We start from the raw sequence: 21,577 nt of genomic DNA, 5'->3' as shown, positions 1-21,577 counted from the left end.
TGTTTTCTTCTCAGGGAGCATTTGGTGCCCTGCTGAGCTGCAGATTTGTGGAAATTCAGACATATTCCCTGTAATATGTTTTGGGGTGACTCCGCATGAAAATACCTAAATCTATTTGGATAAACAGGGCTTTTTTTCAGCTGGAACACGGTGGAACGGAGTTCTGGAATCGCTTGAAAATGGTCACATGGCTGGTGGCCCCGCCCCCTGATCTCCAGACAGAGGGGAGTTTAGATTGCCCTCCGTGCCACGGCGCTCTAAACTCCCCTCTGTCTGGAGATCAGGGGGCGGGGCCACCAGCCATGTGACCATTTTCTCTGAGGGCAACCCACTGAGTTCCACCACCTCTTTTCCCAGAAAAAAAGCCCTGTGAATAAATATATAAAACACTTGGGGTAGGATTGCTAACAGGCCTATCCCTTTGGTAGAGCCTTAATGCATTGAATTGGGCAGCTGAAGTTTTCATGTCATGGTGGAGGTAAATTTATATAGATAGCATATTTCTATACCATCTCTTCATAGTCCTGCTCAAGGTGGTCTAGAATAAAAGAAAGTACAAAACACAAGCTGTTAAAAAACACAAGTTGTTAGACCTTAGCAGCATAAAAACTGTTCATAAAACAGAACAGACCATTTAAAAGCTAAGACAAACCTCTGATTGAAAACCTGGGTAAAAAGATGCGTTTTTAGCCTGGTGCCTAAAAGAAAGTAAAGTAGGCACTGGGCAAGCCTGAGGGGAAAAGCTTTCCAAAGGCAAGGTGCCGCCATGGAAAATGCCCTATCACTGGTTATCACCCACCTCCGCCTTTAAGGTGGGGGCACAGCGAATAGGATTTGAGAGTCAGATCTTAACTGGTAAGCTGGATAGTACAGGAGGAGATGGTCCTGGTAACATCACATTGCTTTCAGACAATTTTTTCTCCAAGCAACTGGCAACCTTACTTTTGGGTCACGTGTTAAGATACTCCTTGGAAATAACACATTTCTTTTCCCCCCACAAATTACAATGTAGCAATGGGGCCATTTTTCAGAAATGCTTACTTCAAACCCTGAATCGGTCATCTCAGCCACTACTATTACATCCAGTTTTTACTTAGTTTGACTGGATGATGGCAGGTTCATTTGGATGAATCCAAGGTTCTGTGTGGTTTCTTAACGAAGATAAATGGAATTGTCTGGGGGGTACCAGGAGCAGTGTGCGCCGTTTCTTCTGACTCTACCTTGTTTTTCGTCCCCTAGCGCGAGTGCATCTCTGTTCACGTCGGCCAGGCGGGAGTTCAGATTGGCAATGCATGCTGGGAACTCTTCTGCCTGGAGCATGGAATTCAGCCAGATGGCACCTTTGGTGAAATGAACAAGATCAACAATGATGACTCCTTCGCAACGTTCTTCAGAGAGACAGGCACTGGGAAGCACGTGCCACGGGCCATCATGGTGGATTTGGAACAAACTGTAGTTGGTGAGTCTAGAAGACTGATCCCAACTTTGCTGAAAGTAGGGAGTGGGCACCACCACTGATTTCTTCCATAGGAGCTGGGGCCCGTTATGAATGTTGGAAGATTCATCTATGGTTGCCAACTTACCTATTATGATGCACCATCTTCTACTGCCATCTTCTGGTCACTGTCGCTGCTTGAGTGAGCAGGTTGGAAGGAATGGGGTGGGGGAGACATCATTGAGGCATCAGCATCACTTCTGGTTAAAACCTGGAAGTGACATCATCAACGCTCTAGGATTTCACTGGTGTCTGGTGAAATCCTAGAGTGTCAGTGATGTCACTTGTGGGATGCAGGAAGTGAGTGCTGGAAACCACATTGGTGACTGCCATCATGTTCATGGGCACTACACTGGGGGATTATTGGCCTAGGTTTAGGGCAGGAAAAAGGACAGGGGATTGCTCTTCTAATACATTCTACTGATTAGCATAGTTATGAATTAGTACTAATTAGTATTTGTTTAATAATAATAAGTAATATTATTGATTAATACTCTTACTGACATTACAGTTGTATGTCATGATTTGATTTGGTAACTGGGATAAATGAGAATTTTCCTGAGAGATACAAGGCCATTTCTTTGGCAAGAAATTGCTGATGGAAATTATATGAATGTTGAACAAAGATTGGATAGTATCCTCTGTACAGCATTCCCCCGTCCCCCACCACCAGAGAAGTTAAGTCCCTTTAAAAGAGAGGTTGCTGCTTACAGTGTGTAACTCTCAATTTTCATTTCTGGCAAACAGGACTTGCAAGTTTTTGTATAATTTCAAAAACATGCACAGCCTGTTAGATGGAAGTCCACCCTATCAAAAAAGTGAGTACAATTTGCAAAGTTATACCTCTCAGTGCAGAATTCAGATGAAAATGCTACTCAAAATGTGTTGCAAGATTATTAGGACAGCATTTCTCTTTGAAGTGTGGGGTGAAACTCCAAGAGAAATTGGGACCCATTGAGAAAAAAGATGTGGGGCTTTTTGATGCCAAATTTCAGTATCTGTCTTGATTGAACCAGGAAACACAATCCTTATTACATGTTCAAATCTGATCCTTCCTTCAAGGAACCCAAGCTGGCATACTTGGTTCTTGCCTCTATTTTATCCTCACAGCCTAGTGTGGACAGGTCAGCATGAGAGAATGCCTAGTTCAAGGTCACTCTGTGGTTTTTAAACTGACCAGCCTTCTGACAACTGCTGCCTGGGAAACTAAAGATGTCTTGTCCCTTTATTAGTGGTCTAATAGAATGTAATTTACAGGGTGATTTTATTTACTTCCATGCCATGAAAATCATCAGGTACCCAGGGCTTTTTTTCATCTGGAACGCGGTGGAACAGAGTTCCAGAACCTCTTGAAAATGGTCACATGGCTGGTGGCCCCACCCCCTGATCTCCAGACAGAGGGGAGTTTAGATTGCCCTCCGCACCGCTGGGCAATCTAAACTCCCCTCTGTCTGGAGACCAGGGGGTGGGGCCACCAGCCATGTGACCATTTTCTCCAAGGGCAACCCACTGAGTTCCACCACCTCTTTTCCCAGAAAAAAAGACCTGCAGGTACCCATTTCCTCACTTTAAGCATCTATTAAAGGGATAGAACCTTTCTCCAGGCCTGTTGGCAGCCCTACTCTGTGTCAGTAATGACGGCACATGTTTGCAAGACAACTTTGACTTTCATTGTTGTGGGGCAACTAGAAATTTAACAAATAGAACTCTTCCTGGCATTGACCATGGAAGCATCATCCTTTTATTGGTTTTCTACAGGTTATGCAGTTGTTAAAGCACAGATCTCCTGTGTGGTGAAAATGAGGCAAACACAAAATTGTCAATATTGTGCTTCCTAGCTGTTGCAATCAGGACATGGTGTGCTGCACACTTTGTATAAGAAGTTGACTGGGGATAGCTCTCAGAAGCCTTATAGAACACTGTAGGCCTCTTTTTCCATTCTGTGGAGAACTCCCTTTAAAAAATCCCAACAGCACTTTGCAAGAGCCCAAAAATACCTTCTTGAAAACCCAAATATTATTTTTAAAATGGACTGTGATTGGACAGACAGCATGGCCACCAGTGTTGACTTACAGTGTGATTTGCAGAGAGCAGGGCAATATTTTATTTACCTACTTATTTGCTTGCTTGCTTACTTACTTCATCTATAGCTCACCTTTCTTCTTAATGGGGACCCAAAATGGCTTACTTTGTTATCCTCTCCTCCTTTTTTATCCGCACAACAATCCTGTGAGGCAGGGCTTTTTTCTAGGAAAAGAGGTGGTGGAACTCAGTAGGTTGCCAGCACAGGGAGCAACTCCTGGCAGGAGATGGTGCCCCTGGTACCACATGCGCAAAGTGTGCGCACGTACCCGGGACTGCGCAATGACATCACTTTGGGTCAGCTGGAAGAAGGGGGGAGTTTTTTAAAGTTTAAATTGCCCTCGGCGAAAATGGTCACATGGCTGGCCAGCAGTGCAGAGGGCGATCTAAACACCCCTCTGTCTGGCTATCAGGGAGCGGGGCCACCAGCCATGTGACCATTTTCAAGAGGTGCCAGAACTCTGTTCCATTGCGTTCCTGCTGAAAAAAAGCCCTGCTGTGAGGCAGGTTAGGCTGAGCGTGTGTGACTGGCCCAAGGTCACCCAGCAAGCTCCCATGGTAGAGTGGAGATTTGAACCTAGGTTTTCCAGGGCTTGATCTCCAGCTGTTAGTGTTTTGGTAAGAATTTTGCCTGCATTTTCACTTGTGGTGTTTTCAAGCCCTGCAAGAAATGGAGATGTCTCACATTCTAATGTTAACATTTTCTTTGGTCTTTCCTCCAGGAGGCTCCTGAGATATTTTACAATTAAAAAAACAACAACATTAAACATTTAAAATTATTAGCAGAAAATGTAAACTGTTATATTAAAATAATGAATCTAGGAGCATAATGAATAATGAATCTAGGAACATTGATCTATGAAAATAGGATAAAAGACACAAAAACCAACAGCAGCATATAGCAAATGTTATAAAACAAACAAACTATTAAGCAGCAGAAAAGCACTAACTTAGCAGCAACAAGACAAAACAATAAAATATCAAATGATTTATAAGCAATAGCAGCCTTACACAACAGATACTTCTTTTCGTGATACACCTCTGAAGATGCCAGTCACAGCTGCTGGCGAAACGTCAGGAACTACAATTCGACTTCCGGTTTGGGATTCATGGAGGTCTAACGCAGCTCCATTTGCGGAGCTGACCGGACTGCCGTTTTAACCGGCCGGAGGGGTGAAAATAACCCGCGGCCGACTGCTCTCAGGCGGGGAGCAGGCAAAGAACGCTCAAGACCCTAGGGTGAGTTAGATCTCGGACGAGGGGGGGCTCTACACAAGGAGTCTCCCCCTTGATCCTTGAGGTCCCACCTTGCGACGGGTCGGCTATAATCTCTGCGGCAGTTTTGGGGCCAATTCGGCTGGCATAAGACCTACATACCCAAGCTTTGATCGGGGAGGGAAGTCGAGAGGAGAATTTAAGATCGAAACAGCGATTACAACCCGAGAAAGCTGAAGAGAAGGTAAAGATCGCTATCTCTTGAAACGGGACAGATTGATAAAAACAGAGAAGAAAGAAAGTAGATTTTTAAACTGCAACAGACTAGTGAAAAGGAGGCGAAGACTCGGCAGGAGTGGTATTTTAAAAGAGACTAAATTTAAAGAAGTTATTGCAAAAATTGGACTATTGTTTTGAATACCTGTGGTTTCGGAGCTGTGGGAAAAAGACACCATCGCGAGACCTGCTGTGGGAAGACGGGAGACAGGAAGTGCGTAACAACAATAGAGTGGCTGGAGGGAAGCGGCCCTTGCCGACGGACAGGAAGCAGGGAATCGCCATTTTTGAAAGGGGAAGGGTCGCGGCTTCAGCGGAAGAGGAAGTAGGCCATCTTGGATTACAATAACATAGAGAAACCATAGAGAAAAGACGCCCGACATTTTGGATACAAAAAAAATTAATTTTGGCAAAGATTGGGACATTTGAAAAAAAGGAAAACGTTTAAATATACGCCACGGAGCTAAGGAAGAGAGCAGATTCGTGGGAGCGAGCTAAAGCAAGCCCCACGATGTCGAAAAAAGAGTGGCAATCGGCGATAGAAAATTTGGACAAAAAACTTATAGACATGATGAAAGAACTTAAGGACACGAAACTGGAGCTTATTAAAGAGGTCAAAGAAGTTACACAGACAGTAAAGTCGGAGCTGTCAGAAGTGAAAAAAGGCGTGGAAACGATTAGTAGTGAATTACAAGGAACGCAGCAGAGAGTTAAAACAGTAGAAGACGTGATGGAGAATTTAATAGACACGCAACAAACAGAGATGAGATTGGTGAAGGGGAGGATGTCAGTTGCAGAAACTAAACACATGGAGAAGCAGCTTCGTTTTCGTGGTCTGCCGGAAGTGGAAGGGAAGTCAGCGCAAGAACAGATGACTGAGGTGTTGGCTGATTACCTGGGGAAGGAGGAGGAGGAAATTGTGGCTATCCTAGATGTGGCGTACCGTGTGAACTCGAGAATTGCAACCCAGAGGAAACTACCAAGGGATGTGATTGTGCAGTTTACAACTAGAAACATGAAAGAGAGGATTGTGACAAAACAATTTCAAGATCCATTGGAGATTGATGGCAAGACGATTATCATAATGAAGGAACTGCCCAGATCAGTGTTACTGGACAGGAAAAAATATAGAGTGCTAATTCAGACTTTGAAGGACATGAATATCAGGTACAGATGGGAGTTACCGGAAGGAGTGTCCTTTGAGTTTGGAGGGGCAAAAAAACGTATCAGATCTGAGCGGGAGATGGAGAGATTTATCAAGGACAATGAAAAAGACTTACCAACAAAACCATGAATATGGAGTGTAAAGTATTATCTTGGAATGTAAATGGACTAAACTCACCGAATAAGAGGAAAAATATTTTTCATTGGCTACTAAAACAAAAATGTGATATTGTTTGTTTGCAGGAGACCCATATTAGAAAACAGGATGTAAAATATTTAAAATCTGGAAAATTGGGCAAAGAATTTGTAGCGGCCTCTAACAAGAAAAAAAGAGGAGTGGTGTTGTACATAAAAGAGGAGCTGCAGCTAAAATTTGTTATGAGAGATGTGGAAGCTAGATTTGTAGCAGTGGAATGTAATTGGAATTTAAAGAGAGTGTTGGTAGTCGGACTTTATGCACCTAATGGTGCAAAGGAAAGCTTCTTTGAGGATTTAAGGAAGCATTTAGACGATCTTGTATATGACCAGATAATTCTTGCTGGAGATTTCAATGGAGTGACAGATTTGGAACTAGACAAAAAGACTACAACAGCATAAAAGAAAAGAGGACTATTGCCAAAGCTTTTTTTTGAGTTGATTCAACAAGAGACTCTCGAAGACGTATGGAGGAGAGAATATCCTAAAACCAAACAGTTTACTTTTTATTCTGCAAGGCATCTTACATTATCAAGAATCGATATGATCTGGGCCTCAAAGGACTTAGCGTTATGGACTAAGGAGGTAGAAATAATGCCGATGGTAGGCTCAGATCACAACCCAATTATGTGGAAATTTGGAAAAAAGAGAAAAAGGAAACCATGGAGAATAAATGAGGATTTGTTACAGGAAAGAGAGAATATGGAAATACTGAGAAGAGAGACAAAGTTTTTTATACAATACAACGTGAATAAAGAAGTACCAACCAATAAAGTTTGGGATGCTTACAAGGCGGTTGTAAGGGGCATACTAATGGACTTAAATGGTAGAGCAAGAAAGAAGAAAGAGGAGAAAAGACAAGAGATTGAGGAGAAAATAAAAGCCAAAGAAATACAGCTAAAAAAGAGACCAGGGAAAAAGAAGGTATATCAGGAAATCAAAATTTTTCAAGAACAGTTAACAGCAATGAGTAATAAAGAATTGGAGTGGAACCTTAAAAGACTGAATCAAAAAGCTTTTGAGGGTGCTAATAAACCTGGGAAATATTTGGCATGGCAATTGAAGAAGAAAAGGGAAAAGAAAATAATAAATAAAATCTGTGAAGAAAACAAAACGTATCTGGAACAGACTACCATTAGTAGAGCCTTTTATAAATTTTATGCTAAGCTGTATAATAAAAAAGAAGTAACCAAAGAATCAATAGCATCATATTTGGAGAAAACTAAACTTCCAGAGATCTCGGAAGCTTGGAGAAATAAGTTGAATAGTGAAGTAACCGATGAGGAAATAAGTAAGGCAATACAATCTGCAAATCTAGGAAAGGCGCCAGGGCCAGATGGACTTACGGCTAAATTTTATAAGACAATGGCCAATGAACTGGCACCATTCCTAAAAGAGGTGATGAATGGAGTTTTTAGGGATCAAAGAATTCCAGACACCTGGAGCGAAGCGAATATATCATTGATCCCTAAAGAGGGCCAAGATTTGACTAACGTGAAAAATTACAGACCTATATCACTACTTAACAATGATTATAAAATTTTTGCGAAGATACTGGCGGAGAGACTGAAGGGGTGGCTCTCGGAAGTCATAGAGGAAGAACAAGCAGGCTTTTTGCCAGACAGACAAATAAGAGACAATTTAAGGACAGTGATCAATGCTATTGAATACTATGATAAGCGTTGTGATAAAGAGGTTGGTTTCTTCTTTGTAGACGCTGAAAAAGCGTTTGACAATTTAAACTGGGATTTTTTGTTTGCCACTATGGAAAAGCTACAACTGGGAGAAAGATTCATCAGAGCAATTAAAGAAATCTATAGAGACCAGACTGCAGCAATTGTAGTGAATGATGAATTGACCAAGAAATTGACGATTAGTAAAGGAACAAGACAAGGTTGCCCGTTATCTCCATTGTTGTTCATTTTAGTATTGGAGATTCTGATGATACAAATACGACAAGATGAGGAAATACGAGGAATGAAAATAAAGGACTATTCATACAAGGTTAGAGCATTTGCTGATGACATAATGTTAATTGTAGAAGATCCATTGGAGAACATGCCAAAAGTGATAGATAAGATCAAGGAGTTTGGTGACTTGGCAGGTTTCTTCATTAACAAAAAGAAGTCAAAGATATTATGCAAAAACATGACTAAGCAGAAACAACAATTGTTAATGGAAACAACGGATTGTGAAGTAACTAGTAAGGTGAAATATTTGGGAGTTGAGCTGACTGCAAAAAATATAGATTTGTTCAAGAATAATTATGAAAAATTATGGACTCAGATAGAGAGAGACTTGATCAAATGGAATAGATTGAATCTGTCATGGTTGGGCAGGATTGCAGCAGTTAAGATGAATGTGTTACCAAGAGTAATGTTTTTGCTACAGACAATACCAATCATCAGAGACTCTAAACAATTTGAAAAATGGCAGAGGAAAATATCAGATTTTGTCTGGGCAGGCAAGAAGCCTCGAGTGAAAGTAAAAGTTCTACAAGATGCAAAGGAAAGAGGCGGAATGCAACTGCCCAACCTGAGACTTTATCATGATGCAATCTGCCTAGTTTGGTTAAAAGAGTGGATGACGTTAAAGAATAAGAAACTATTAGCCCTTGAGGGATATAAAAAAATGTTTGGATGGCACGCATACCTATGGCACGACAAAGTAAAGGTCAACTCGATGTTCCTACATCATTTTGTAAGGAGAAGTTTATATACAATCTGGAAGAAGTACAGAATCTACTTACAAGAAGGAACCCCCTTGTGGGTGGTTCCATACGAGGTGATAGATCCGAGAGCGGTTGATAATGAACAACAATGTTTAACATACAAAGAAATAACTAAAATTGAAGTATCTAAACTTAGAATAAAGACACAAGAGGAACTATCACCTAACTACGATTGGTTCCAGTACAGACAGATTAGAGATTTATACAATTCGGACTCTGTAAAAGGGGGCATACGAACAGAGAACTCGGAACTAGAGCAGACCCTTCTTAAAGAAGACAAGAAAAGAATATCCAAGGTATACCAAGTATTGTTGAAATGGTATACTGAGGATGAGATAGTTAAAACACAGATGGTGAAATGGGCTATAAATTTTAATAAAGAAATAACAATGGAGGCATGGGAATACTTGTGGAAAACTACAATGAAGACAACGACATGTATCAATATTAAAGAGAACATTTTCAAAATGATCTATCGTTGGTACATGACACCAAAGAAGATTGCGCTAGGGAACTTGAATACTTCTAATAAATGCTGGAAATGTAAGAAACATGAGGGCTCCCTCTATCATATGTGGTGGTCGTGTGAGGTAGCTAGGCAGTTCTGGGGGGAAATAATAAGAGAAATGAGTGAAATTTTACAGTTTCAAATAAATAAGAACCCAGAACTCCTGCTGCTAAACTTGGGAATGGAGGGAATTCCAGCCCATCATAGGACGTTGATCTTTTATATGACTGCAGCAGCTAGACTTTTGTATGCGCAGAAATGGAAAGTACAAGAAGTGCCAACTATTGAAGATTGGATCTACAAATTGCTGTATATGGCTGAAATGGACAAGATGACAAGAAAACTGAGAGATCTGGACTCAGGGCAGTTTAACACAGACTGGGAGAAGCTGAAACAATATCTGGAGAAGAAATGGGAGGTGGGAGGAAAACTGTGGCAGTTTGAGAACTACTGAAGTATAATAAAAGTATAAAAGAGAGGGGTGACTTTACCGGGGGAGGAAGAGAAATGTGAATTTATAAGCAGTTAGATTAATTGATTGAGATATATATAGATATGTATAGGTTAACTGATAGAGAATAATTAATGATAAGGTTTAAACATGAGGATTGAGTAACTAACAATATTTTCTTTCTTTGACAAGATTTATATGCACCAAACTGAATGTATAGAAGAGTTAAATTGATTGAGTATCTGAGGAGTTATATAGAATTACCATAAAAAGATGAAATGAGTAATACATAAAGAACAAATCAAATTGTTTGATTTAAATGTGGGAAATTTTTATGGTTTATGATATATAGGTTTATATAGAAATATTCAAAACTGGAAAATCGGATAAATTGTTTATCTAAAGACGTATAGTTTGGGTTTATAATAAGTAAGGGAGTTAAAGATGCACTGCTTAATATAATGGAGAATGTATATCTGTTTTAGATAGAGGAATTTAACAGAAGTAAGGGAAAAGGGACAGAGGGTGGGAAAGCTGTTGGAAGTCAACAAAAGGGGGGGAAAGGGAGGGGGTTAGAAACGAAAAATTAGGGGAAAATTGATTGTAATGCAAAAATAATAATGTTCTAACCCAATAAAAAACTTTTCAAAAAAAAAAAAAGGAACTACAATTCAAAGAGCACGGCTATACAGCCCGGAAAATCCACAACAACCATCGATACTTGGGAAGGTTTATTACAGAGCCTGATAGAATGGAGCAAAATATATCTTTTGATCATCAAGAAGTTGGCCATCCTTGCTTTTAAGTGGAGCTTTTGCTGGTGGTCTCAGAGTTCACCCTTCTTCTCCTTTTACAGATGAAGTGAGGGCTGGGACATACCGGCAGCTTTTCCATCCAGAACAGTTGATCACTGGCAAAGAGGATGCAGCAAACAATTACGCCCGTGGCCACTACACAATTGGCAAAGACAGGATCGAGATGGCCTTGGATCGCATTCGAAAACTGGTAAGAGCCCAAGGCATTCAACATATAATGTAGTTTTTGGCAGAGTTCATTTCTCAACCGTTAGTCAACATCATGCCAGTCCTCTGTATGTGCTTGAACCTTTTCACTTTCACCACATCATCTGTGAAAGGGGAATATTCATCATCAGCCTCACTAACCTGGTGTAGTAGTTAATGTCGAACTAGGATCTGCAAGACTCAGGTTCGAATTGTGTCTCTGCAATAAAAGTTCTATGGGTGATTTTGGCAAGTCAGTATTTCTCAGCCTAACATTCCTCACTGGATGGTTGTTTTGAGGATAACATACGGGAAGGGTGAATGATGTTGTAAGCTGATTTGAGTCCCTATTGGGGAGAAAAACTGGTTATAAATATATTTATGAAGATATATGACTCAAGAGAAAACAGTATTTGAACAATTAATCAGCGGAGATCCAAAACACCTGTTAGGAAAAGTATATAAACTTTATTGCAACATGAAACAGTATCAGAATAGGTCAAAATTGTATGATTAAATGGATGCAAAACTTTGGTGAAAATATTTCAATGAGTCAATGGGAAAATTTATGGACTAAAGAAATTAAATTTAAAGACTATCAAATGTTAAGAGAAAATTGGTATAATTTTTTTAGATGGTATATTAGTCCTAAGGATATTGCAAAAACTAGTAAGGATGATAGTGGAATGTGTTGGAAATGTTAATGTACGGATGCAACTTTCTATTATATGTGGTGGACACGTAAGAGAACAAAAAGATATTAGATAAAAATACATGATGAGATGCAAAAAATATTGAAGTTCCACTTTGTGCTGGATAAGAATGTTATTACATATTTTACCAAGTAATATAATAAAAGAACACAGCAAACTTTTTAAATATATGGTGACACTGGCAAGAGTAGTATATGCAACAAAATGGAAGGCGGAATCCTATCCAGATATGACAGATTAGATGAACAAATGGTATGAATGTGTGTCAATGGCAAAATTAACTTCTTAGTTTGCTGTAGTGGTTAAGAGCGGTGGGACTCCTCTGATATGGAGAACCAGGTTTGATTCCCCACTCCTCCACTTGAAGCCAGCTGGGTGACCTTGGGTCAATCACAGCTCTTTCAGAGCTCTCTCAAACCCACCTACCTCACAGGGTGATTGTTGTGGGGATAATAATAACATACTTTGTAAACCGCTCTGAGTGGTGTTAAGTTGTCCTGAAGGATGGTATATAAATCAAATGTTGTTGTTGATGTTATTCTGTACATAATAAAGCATTGAAGAGTTTCAGATAAAATGGTAAGCTTTTTTTTTTATTATGTAGCTGTAAACTAAGGAAAACGAAGAGGAATTAATAGTGAAATAGATTAAGTGCTAAGTTAAATAGTTAAATTAGTAATATAATATGCCAAACATAATAAGCTTGAATATAATGCTGAACATAAAATGTTTAATTTAAAATGTTGAATGTAAAATATTTTAAGTAAGTATGAGTATGGAGAGGAGAAATATGTAGTTTAAGTACTGTGATGTGTATTTTGTTTTTATTTCTTTATGTATTGTTTATTGTGTACTGTTTGACTCTAAAGAGCCAGGAAATAATAAGTTATAGGAAAACAATAAATGAAATTGGAGTAGCTCATGTCTGAAGTCTCTCCTGAAGTTTTTAAAAAAGCAAACAGATAAACCCTGCATGTAAAAAGCTAGCATTTCATTATGGTTTTCTTTTCAGGCGGACACATGCTCTGGCCTACAAGGATTCCTGATTTTCCACAGCTTTGGTGGTGGCACAGGTTCTGGCTTTACCTCCTTGCTGATGGAACGCCTGTCCGTAGATTACGGCAAGAAGTCCAAGCTGGAGTTTGCCATCTATCCAGCCCCCCAAGTTTCCACTGCAGTGGTGGAGCCCTACAACTCGATCCTGACAACTCACACCACTTTAGAGCATTCTGACTGTGCCTTCATGGTGGACAACGAGGCCATCTATGACATCTGCCGTCGCAATCTGGATATTGAGCGCCCCACCTACACCAACCTCAACCGTCTCATCAGCCAGATTGTCTCCTCCATCACCGCTTCCCTGCGCTTCGACGGTGCTCTCAATGTGGACCTGACCGAGTTCCAGACCAACCTGGTGCCCTACCCTCGCATCCACTTCCCATTGGTGACCTACGCACCCATCATCTCCTCTGAGAGGGCCTACCATGAGCAGCTGTCTGTGGCAGAAATCACCAGCTCTTGCTTTGAGCCCAACAACCAGATGGTGAAATGTGACCCCCGCCATGGGAAGTACATGGCCTGCTGCATGCTATACCGTGGTGATGTTGTGCCCAAAGATGTCAATGTGGCCATCGCTGCTATCAAGACCAAGAGGACAATCCAATTTGTTGATTGGTGCCCAACTGGATTCAAGGTGAGGAGGGATGAATTTTCTTTTGTCTTCAAGGAATATTGACATTCAGTGGCAGGGGTTACATCCAATCAGCTTTTCTTCTGGTGAAAAAATGCTATCCCTATTGACACCCGCTGCCCCCAAGGCTATGTTGCCGATCTTGGGATCTACATGTACAGCCATGTGAAACTGGGGCTGTAAGAAAAAGGGAAATTGGACAGGACTGAGTGAAAAAAGCTGGCTGGATCTAACCCCAAGTCAACATTAAGGTTAAATCAGGTCTGCCGATTAGATCTGTGCTTGCATTTGTCTGCTCAGGCTTCACTGTATAAATAGAAGTTACCTTTACCGTGCTTAGCCTTGTCATACTTGCTAGCTTTTCTCCCTTTTTTTGGAACGGTATCTTTTATTGCCAGTTTCTTACATCTGTGGCCTTCTTCATAAAGCGGTTTGGTAGCTATGAATGCAAGCGTTCAGTGGATCCAGACTTATGCAAGCTGGAGGAATTTGCAAACGCAGATTTTGTTCATCTTCCCCTTCTCACTGCTGCTCTCATGCACTGTGTGGGGAGAGTACTTTTAAAGAAAAGGCACATTGACACTACAGGCTGCGGTGAAGAGGAAGGACTCAAACTGAAATCTCCTCTCCTTTGTCTGGCAGCGAGCCTCGACCCAAATTTGCTGAGCTCATGCCAAAGAGCAATGGACGGCAAAACAACAAGGCAATCCCCGGTAAAGATCAACAGCAGAAAAGTGGAAAAGCACCCGGGAAGTGAGAAAATATATCTGTATTGTAGGACAATAGCGATGTAATATATTCAATAATAGTACAGTGTGCAAAAGTGCATTCATACGTTCATAATAACATTCCTAATATGTCCAAAATCCTTTGAATCTGTCCAAACAGGGGACTCAATGCCCCACTCCAGCAGTTTCAGGAACAGGGCAATTGTCCAATGGGTGGATCAATTTGTATAATTAACTGCGTTCTGCGTTCAATTTGTATAATTGAGTCCCCTGTTTGGACAGATTCAAAGGATTTTGGACATATTAGGAATGTTATTATGAACGTATGAATGCACTTTTGCACACTGTACTATTATTGAATATATTACATTGCTCTTGTCCTACAATACAGATATATTTTCTCACTTCCCGGGTGCTTTTCCACTTTTCTGCTGTTGAAAGAACTATGGACGGCAACTTTGCCTGGTTCCCCCTCTTCATTGCAAACTTTGGTGCTGTGGTGTTTCTGTTTACAAGGGGCATCTGATCCTAAGCACATTAATTTGAGGTGGGATGGGGTGGGGTCTCCTCTGCAAAGGAGCAGGTGAATGAGATCTGTTTGCAGAACCTCCTTCCATTCACCTAAGTCTGGATCCAACTTTTCTTGGTAAAGCCATACATGATGGAATGGCTGGTGCTACTTTTTACAGCCTTGACACAGCAATCCATCAAGCAGAAGCAGTCGCATGGATGGCACAGGGTAGTTTAAAATAGATAATAAGGTACAATTATTTATACTTCAGTAGGGTTTTTTTAATCCCCTTGGTCTAATTTAGGTTGCTTTCCGTCATTTGCGCTGAGCCACTAGAATGATACAAGTTTTATTTTTAAAGCCTAATGAACACAAAAGCACGCGACTTGTGCTTTTCATGGTTTGGTTTTGGCTCTTGGTGTGCATTTCTGTGGCATGCCAGGAATGAAATTCAGGCTGAATGATTGTGGCGCGACCCCAAGTTGTGTAATTTAGCATGGCCTGAAATCACCACAGACGTCAGAAATATTTGTGATCACAGTTAATTTCTGTAAGGCTGAAAGCCATGTCCTAGACAATATTAGTAAGAAAGGGGTAAATACTGATATTGGAAAAAGAAGTGTGTATTGCAATTTTTCTCTGCACCTGTTTTTGGCTTCCTCGGAAGGCTTGGACTATATGAGGATAAAGAGGAAGCCGAAGTGTTATTTCTTCCTCTTTCAGCTAACTACAAAAAGGAGAGAAACGCTTTCATTTTCTTTTCTGCTGTGTGCTGTCATCTAACATCTGATTATCTGAGACTAGGGTTACCTCATATCTGTATAGTCTTTGTGTCCCCTACGTCCCGCCTGGCCCTGTCAATAGATATGCTTTACGAGCTCCTTGCTCAGAGTTTACTTCCAAGGTGTACAGAGGCCTGATTTGGATCAGGAGGACCAAGCATGCAGAGATGAGGGACATAAGCCTTCCCCTCCATGCCATTTCCCAGGCTTAAATGGCCCCAGGGAACTTATATTTGCCTCTCTTGGGAAACTTATATGTTACCCATCAGTACGCATACATTTCCCCACTGAAGTAAATTGTGGCTCTCTGGGACTGATTCAGCATGGGAAAGCAGCACAGAGGGGAAGGCTTACACCACCTCTCCTCTCCTGTTGGGCTCTCAATCCAAATCAGGCTCCCAGACACGTGAGAATTCAGTTCTGAGCCACTGAGCATGAAACTCTAACAGTATGTCTGGTTTAATAGGACCAAGGGCATACATGTGAGGAAACATGAAAATTGTAATGAGCAATTAGGCCCTTAAATTTTCTTCAGCTGCAGTCAGTAACTGCAGTTGAAAGCATTAGACAGAGCGCATTTGATTCTGTTGACCAGGGAAGGGCAGCACATCAACCCCCAAGCACTAATATTTGGCCCAGCCAATTTGAAGGCCTTATATGGTCTGCCAGCCAGTATACTGAACTTCCCCTTTTCTGAGGATGGTTCTGGGGCCTAACCCACTCTGTCTTCCTATGCAAAATATAAAGAACTTTTACCATACACTATCAATCTGTACAATTTTTTTTTAAAATCCTGGCAAATAGCTTTCAACTGTTACCTGAAGTTTAAGCTGTATGTCACTCAAGGCCAGGGATTTGTTAACTTTGTTAAGCATGTGAACATTACTGGAATTTTGAAAAAGGGTACCAGCTGCCATTACAAAATGGCTGCCATGGGAAGTTGGATATCAGAAAATGGCTGCCATAGATGTCCACAGCAAAATGTTGGAGGTTCCAAGCCAAACATCGTCTTCTGATGAGTCTTTTGAAGCCCCTCCTGCTACAGTAAGGTGGAAGAAAGCCAAGAATGGCTCTTTGTTTTGGGGAAGAAGCAAGTGGGTGCCAGGAAACGCATCTAAAGGCACCCTGGTGCCCATGGATACTACATTGGAGAATCACTAGTTTTTCCCCTCTCTCTACAGATACACTTAAGCATTGTGGTTTAAAGTGTCATTATTTTTGTTTGTTTATTTGCTTGCTTGCTTCTTCCATCCCAACCAGGTTGGCATCAATTACCAGCCCCCTACAGTCACTCCAGGAGGAGACTTGGCACAGGTCCAACGTGCTGTCTGCATGCTGAGCAATACCACAGCCATAGCCGAAGCCTGGGCTCGACTAAACCACAAGTTTGACCTGATGTTTGCCAAGAGAGCATTTGTGCATTGGTATGTTGGTGAAGGCATGGAAGAAGGAGAGTTTGTAGAAGCTCGAGAAGACCTGTCTGCATTGGAGAAGGACTATGAGGAAGTGGCAACTGACTCATTTGAGTCAGTAATTGATGGCGAGGACATTTAAAATACAGTTTGCTCCTCTCTGTGCATCAAGCAGTCTCTCTCTTTCTCTCTCTCTGTTTTTCACTTTGTTTGTGAGCTATCAGATCTGTGACTGAGGTCTCTAGCAAGTCGTGACCAAGTGCCCTGAAATATGCTGGGTAGGGACCAAGCGCCACTACTGAATTCTGCCCAAAGGGGAAAATGAAAGAAGAACAGCCAAGGAAGGTTCCTTGTCCCAACAGGTCAAAGTAAGTCAGGTGAGAATGGGGCTGTCAGTGCAGAGTTGTTTGGGGAGCACCTTTGAAGCCATGATGTCATTTCCAAGTGAGCATCCAGAAGTGATATCACAGCACTCATGATGCTCTAGCAATTCCCCCACAATATCTATGGAAAAGATCATAGAGATATGGGGAAGTTCCTAGTGTTGTGGATGCTGTCCTTTATTCCTCCTGCCCCCATTTTTCTTCTGTTGCTCCATCAAATGAGCACAAGGTATGGCGTGCAAGGCTGGAAGGTTTTCTGCTACAGTCAGCAACTGGTAAGCCTTGGTGAGAGCCAGTGTGACACTGTGGATGGAATGCAAAACTATAGTTAGGGGAAATCTTCCTCCATCTCTGAAGTTTGCTTGGCAACGTTGGATAAGTTGCTCACAAATTGCTTAACCTACCTCACAGGGTTGTTGTGAGGATAAAGTGGGGGAGGGGAAACCTTGTTTACCATCCAGAACTCCTTGAAGTACAGGTGAAGTGGAAAATGTGTTCAATAGATGGATACTGATACTCCCTGACTCCTATAAAATCTTGTGAATTGGACTTGCTTTCCAGTATGAGCAATTCAGGAGATTGTTTTTAATGAATGCAAACATGTTTCCACCCTTGCTCCATCTTGCGCTCAATTGTACAGGGACTGGCTATGACAGCCTGGTCTCCTGGCAAAGAAGGTACATGTCCACCAGAAAATTCTCCAGCAGCCCCTTTTAAATGAGCAGGCACTGTTCATAAGCAGTAGGGACAAAATCCTATTCGCCAATTTTCTTGACCAAAAAACAGTGATGAAATGGGAGAGTCATTCACTGGTGACATGAAGCGTATCCCTAGAGCTGGCTTTTCCGCTGCATATAAAGGAGGGCTAATTTGGGAACTAGACTGGTTCTCTGGTACAATTCACACATGCAGCTGCATGTGATGGGGCATGGGAGTGAATGTCATACTCACTGGCATTATTGCACAACACCTACAGTCTTCAGTGTGATCTTATGCACATAACCATCCAGGAGAGAAGAGCCTGCTCATATGCTACCTGTGTTCAGGCATGTGAGAAATATTCACAGTACAGAAAAAACTGGGATAGGTTTTCAGAGACCCTTGCCTCGGGGGAAAGCACCTCTGCTATTGGAACAAATACACAGAGTCCGACCTTCTGTATGTACTGGGTAGGGAAGGCCTGCAAACTTGCTGTCCACTGAGTATATAGGCTTGCCATTTGCTTGCTTGTGGTGGGCAAAACCCCCACCCTTGGCCCCAGTTCTCTGCTTTCTGTGATATGAGGGGCAGAAGAAAAAAGGGGGGATAGCGTTGAAGGTATATTTCCTCAGTCTGTATGGTGAAGACCATAGAGAATGCACAGTTCGCTAAAGCGTTACCTGGAAGTGATGTCAGTTCTGCATGGAGGACTGGATAATGTGACATCAATTACAGGTGACGCTCTAGGAGTCCCTACAATCTCTATGGTCTTTACCTTTTCTTTGGGGAAATTCCTAGAATGTTACGGAGAATGTGTTGTCACACTGCCTGAAACTACCCTCCTCATGCACGCCCCCCCCCCCAATTCAATTGTCAGTGCAAGCCTGATAACCCTATGAGTATACAAAGGACATCTGAGGCTAAAGTGTGAACCAGACCTCTGCTGAATCTCTTTATTATATAAAATTTTAATTTTTTTAGATAGAAAATAGGGAATAGAAAGTAAAGGAGGAGGGATAGAAAGAGAAGAAAGAACAACAAAAAAAAGAAATTACATATCTATTACATTGTACCTTTCACTCTAATACATGTCTGAATTTCTTTCTTTGAAGCCGCATGTGGAAACCTTCTCCAAGCTTCCCACCACTTCCTACTGGACTTCAGAATGTTACTAAGGCAACATTTTCTTCTGTCTTTGTAGTTTTTTTAGGAGTTTGACAAACAGAGCCAATGATCACCCCCACCCCCTCTCTCTTTGTTTTGTGACTTGTGTTGGCAAGCAAACAAAAAAAAATTTACCAGGGCTGCACAATGATCTGCTGTGTGTGAACTGGCTTTCTGTATGGATCAGCCATCCTGCCATGGACACCACATAGCCAGGAGGACACATCGGCCGTTTCCACACACGTTGAATAATGCACTTCCAATGCACTTTAGTTATCCTTTAGAAGTGAGTTTTTTGTTCCACACATGGAAAATCAGTTATAAATGTTCACTAAAGCGTATTGAAAGTGGAATATCCAACGTGTGTGGAAGCAGCCATCCTTTGGCTGCTGTCTTGAAAGCATGGCCTCACCATCGCAGCAGCAGCAGCAGCAAACAGCGTGCAGATGGGCTGGAACTACATCCTCTGCTGCTTGTTGCTGCTCCTGCTACCCCTTCCCCCTTTCCTCCATCATATCTGCACAAAAGCACCCGTGTGATGGAGACGATGGTGCCCCTCCATGGCTCAGAAACCTTTCTGCTCCCTCCCCTTTTCAATTTTTGAAACTCCCAAGCTTAAGAACTATTCTGAAACCAGTACGCTTATCAAAACTCTACAGCCATCGCACTTATGTACTTAGAAATAAATTCTACTTCTGTTCAAGAAAAAATATCCCTTTTTTCACCTTACGATCATTCTCACGCGCTGACTGTTCTGTCAAACTACCGTCTGTTTAAACTGAGGAGGTCTAAGGCAGAGAGAACTTTTTAAGGGAGTTAGGAAGGTAGCAATATACAGGTCACACAAACAAAAAAGGGGAGGTGTTCTTGAGGTATAAGCCTGGGTAAAGAACACCTGAAGCTCTGTGGGTGTGGAAATATAAGGAGCGTTGATTGGGACCAGGGGCCTCCTGAGGTAAAACTTTAACATAAGGGAGGAGCTGGAGCTGAAGCTGAAGGTCCAAAGACAAAGGTTGAAGGTTTAAAAACTAAAAAAATTACAAAGCTACAACACTGCTCATCTGAAAAAAGGGGGAAAGCTTTTTATAGGGCCAGAATGGAGACGGTAAAAATGTGGAGCTTACCATTTTGAAGACAGATCTTAGTTCTGCAACCCCTCTCTGAAGTGACTGTTTGTGGAATGTCTCCATGGACACGCCCCTTGCAATTCATCTTTTAAATCATTTCAAAAATGTTTTTTTTAAAAAAATCTGGTTCAAAGGGGACTTCCAGGTTGACTAAAGGCGAACCTTCATGTTCAGAGGCAGTAAACCTCTGACTACCAATGCCAGGAGGCAACATCTGAGGATGGTCTCAGCCTCTATGCCATGTTATTGGCTCTCCAGAATAACTGGTTGGTCGCTATGTGAGACAGTATGCTGACCTAGATGTATTGGGGATATTAGGTAATGCAGAATTGCACTGTCAGGAAAAGTACGGAAACGTGGTGAAACACTCTGTAAGCCAGTATACTGCAACAGATGAAACTTACTTTAACTGAAGTTGATTCACGTTCACTTGCAGTTTTTTGTAGTAGCAGAAGAAAAATAGAAATCTAACTTGAATAACACTATTCCCTATTACAAGTGGCCAGCTAATCTGGTTGCACGTTAGTGGGAGTCTGGGATCACAGGAGGGCTCTCCAGAAGCATCTTTTTGCAACAACTCAAGGGAAGAGAGAACAAAAGACATGGAAAGAGGAGTCAGATAGAAGCTCTTAGCTCAGATAAAAAGAGTTATCACACAACTACGTAGTCTGTTTCTAAAATAAAGGCGGAAAACACTGTGCCCCCAGTGTCCAGGCACCCTGAGTCATCTCTATTACAACAAGATGGACCACTGCTCTGATCTAGCAGGGTTCTTCTTAAGTTTTTATGCTATGAGAAAACCCTTGGAGCCGACCTGGATTTATGTACAAACTAACTAAACTACAGTTTAGGGCCACAAATTATGAGTGGCCTTTAAATGCAGGAAAAATATACTAAACATTACTAAATAACATTATTTTGGTCATTCTAGGGGGCCTCTTAAGCTTAATACGTCTTAGGGCTTCTACATTTCTTAATCTGGTCAGGCCAAGGAGACCCATGAATTGTGCTTAGAAGGAGCATGACATTTAAATAGGAGGCCTCTCTGCATTCCACATAGGGAAAGTTTCTATGTTCAAAGGTGGAAGCAACCGTTGGTAACCAACTACTAGCAGCCACCTGCAAAAGCAGATTTCTTAGGAAGGCTCCAGCCAGGATGTGAAGGGAGAAGTCACTGCTGCCTAATGCAAAGGTGAAACCATCCTCTGGGAGCAAGCTTTATATTTTGTTTTCTTTGAACAGCTAATACT

The 21,577-nt window shown here is 41.6% G+C and overlaps 1 protein-coding gene across 1 annotated transcript; it reads left to right on the top strand.

Moving 5' to 3' along the window:
- The first annotated feature begins 1,335 nt into the window (after positions 1–1,335).
- Positions 1,336–17,096, top strand: LOC129335424 (tubulin alpha-4 chain-like). The gene is made up of 4 exons (XM_054987886.1): positions 1,336–1,459; positions 10,974–11,122; positions 12,844–13,524; positions 16,803–17,096. The coding sequence occupies exons 1-4, from the start codon at positions 1,351–1,353 to the stop codon at positions 17,094–17,096; spliced, it is 1,233 nt and encodes a 410-aa protein (XP_054843861.1). The 5' UTR covers positions 1,336–1,350.
- The last annotated feature ends 4,481 nt before the right edge of the window (positions 17,097–21,577 follow it).

This window comes from Eublepharis macularius, chromosome 9 (assembly GCF_028583425.1).
Source record: "Eublepharis macularius isolate TG4126 chromosome 9, MPM_Emac_v1.0, whole genome shotgun sequence".
NCBI classification, from domain to species: domain Eukaryota; kingdom Metazoa; phylum Chordata; class Lepidosauria; order Squamata; family Eublepharidae; genus Eublepharis; species Eublepharis macularius.
Note: the sequence above shows the minus strand (reverse complement) of the source record. Positions and strands in the feature narration are given on the sequence as shown.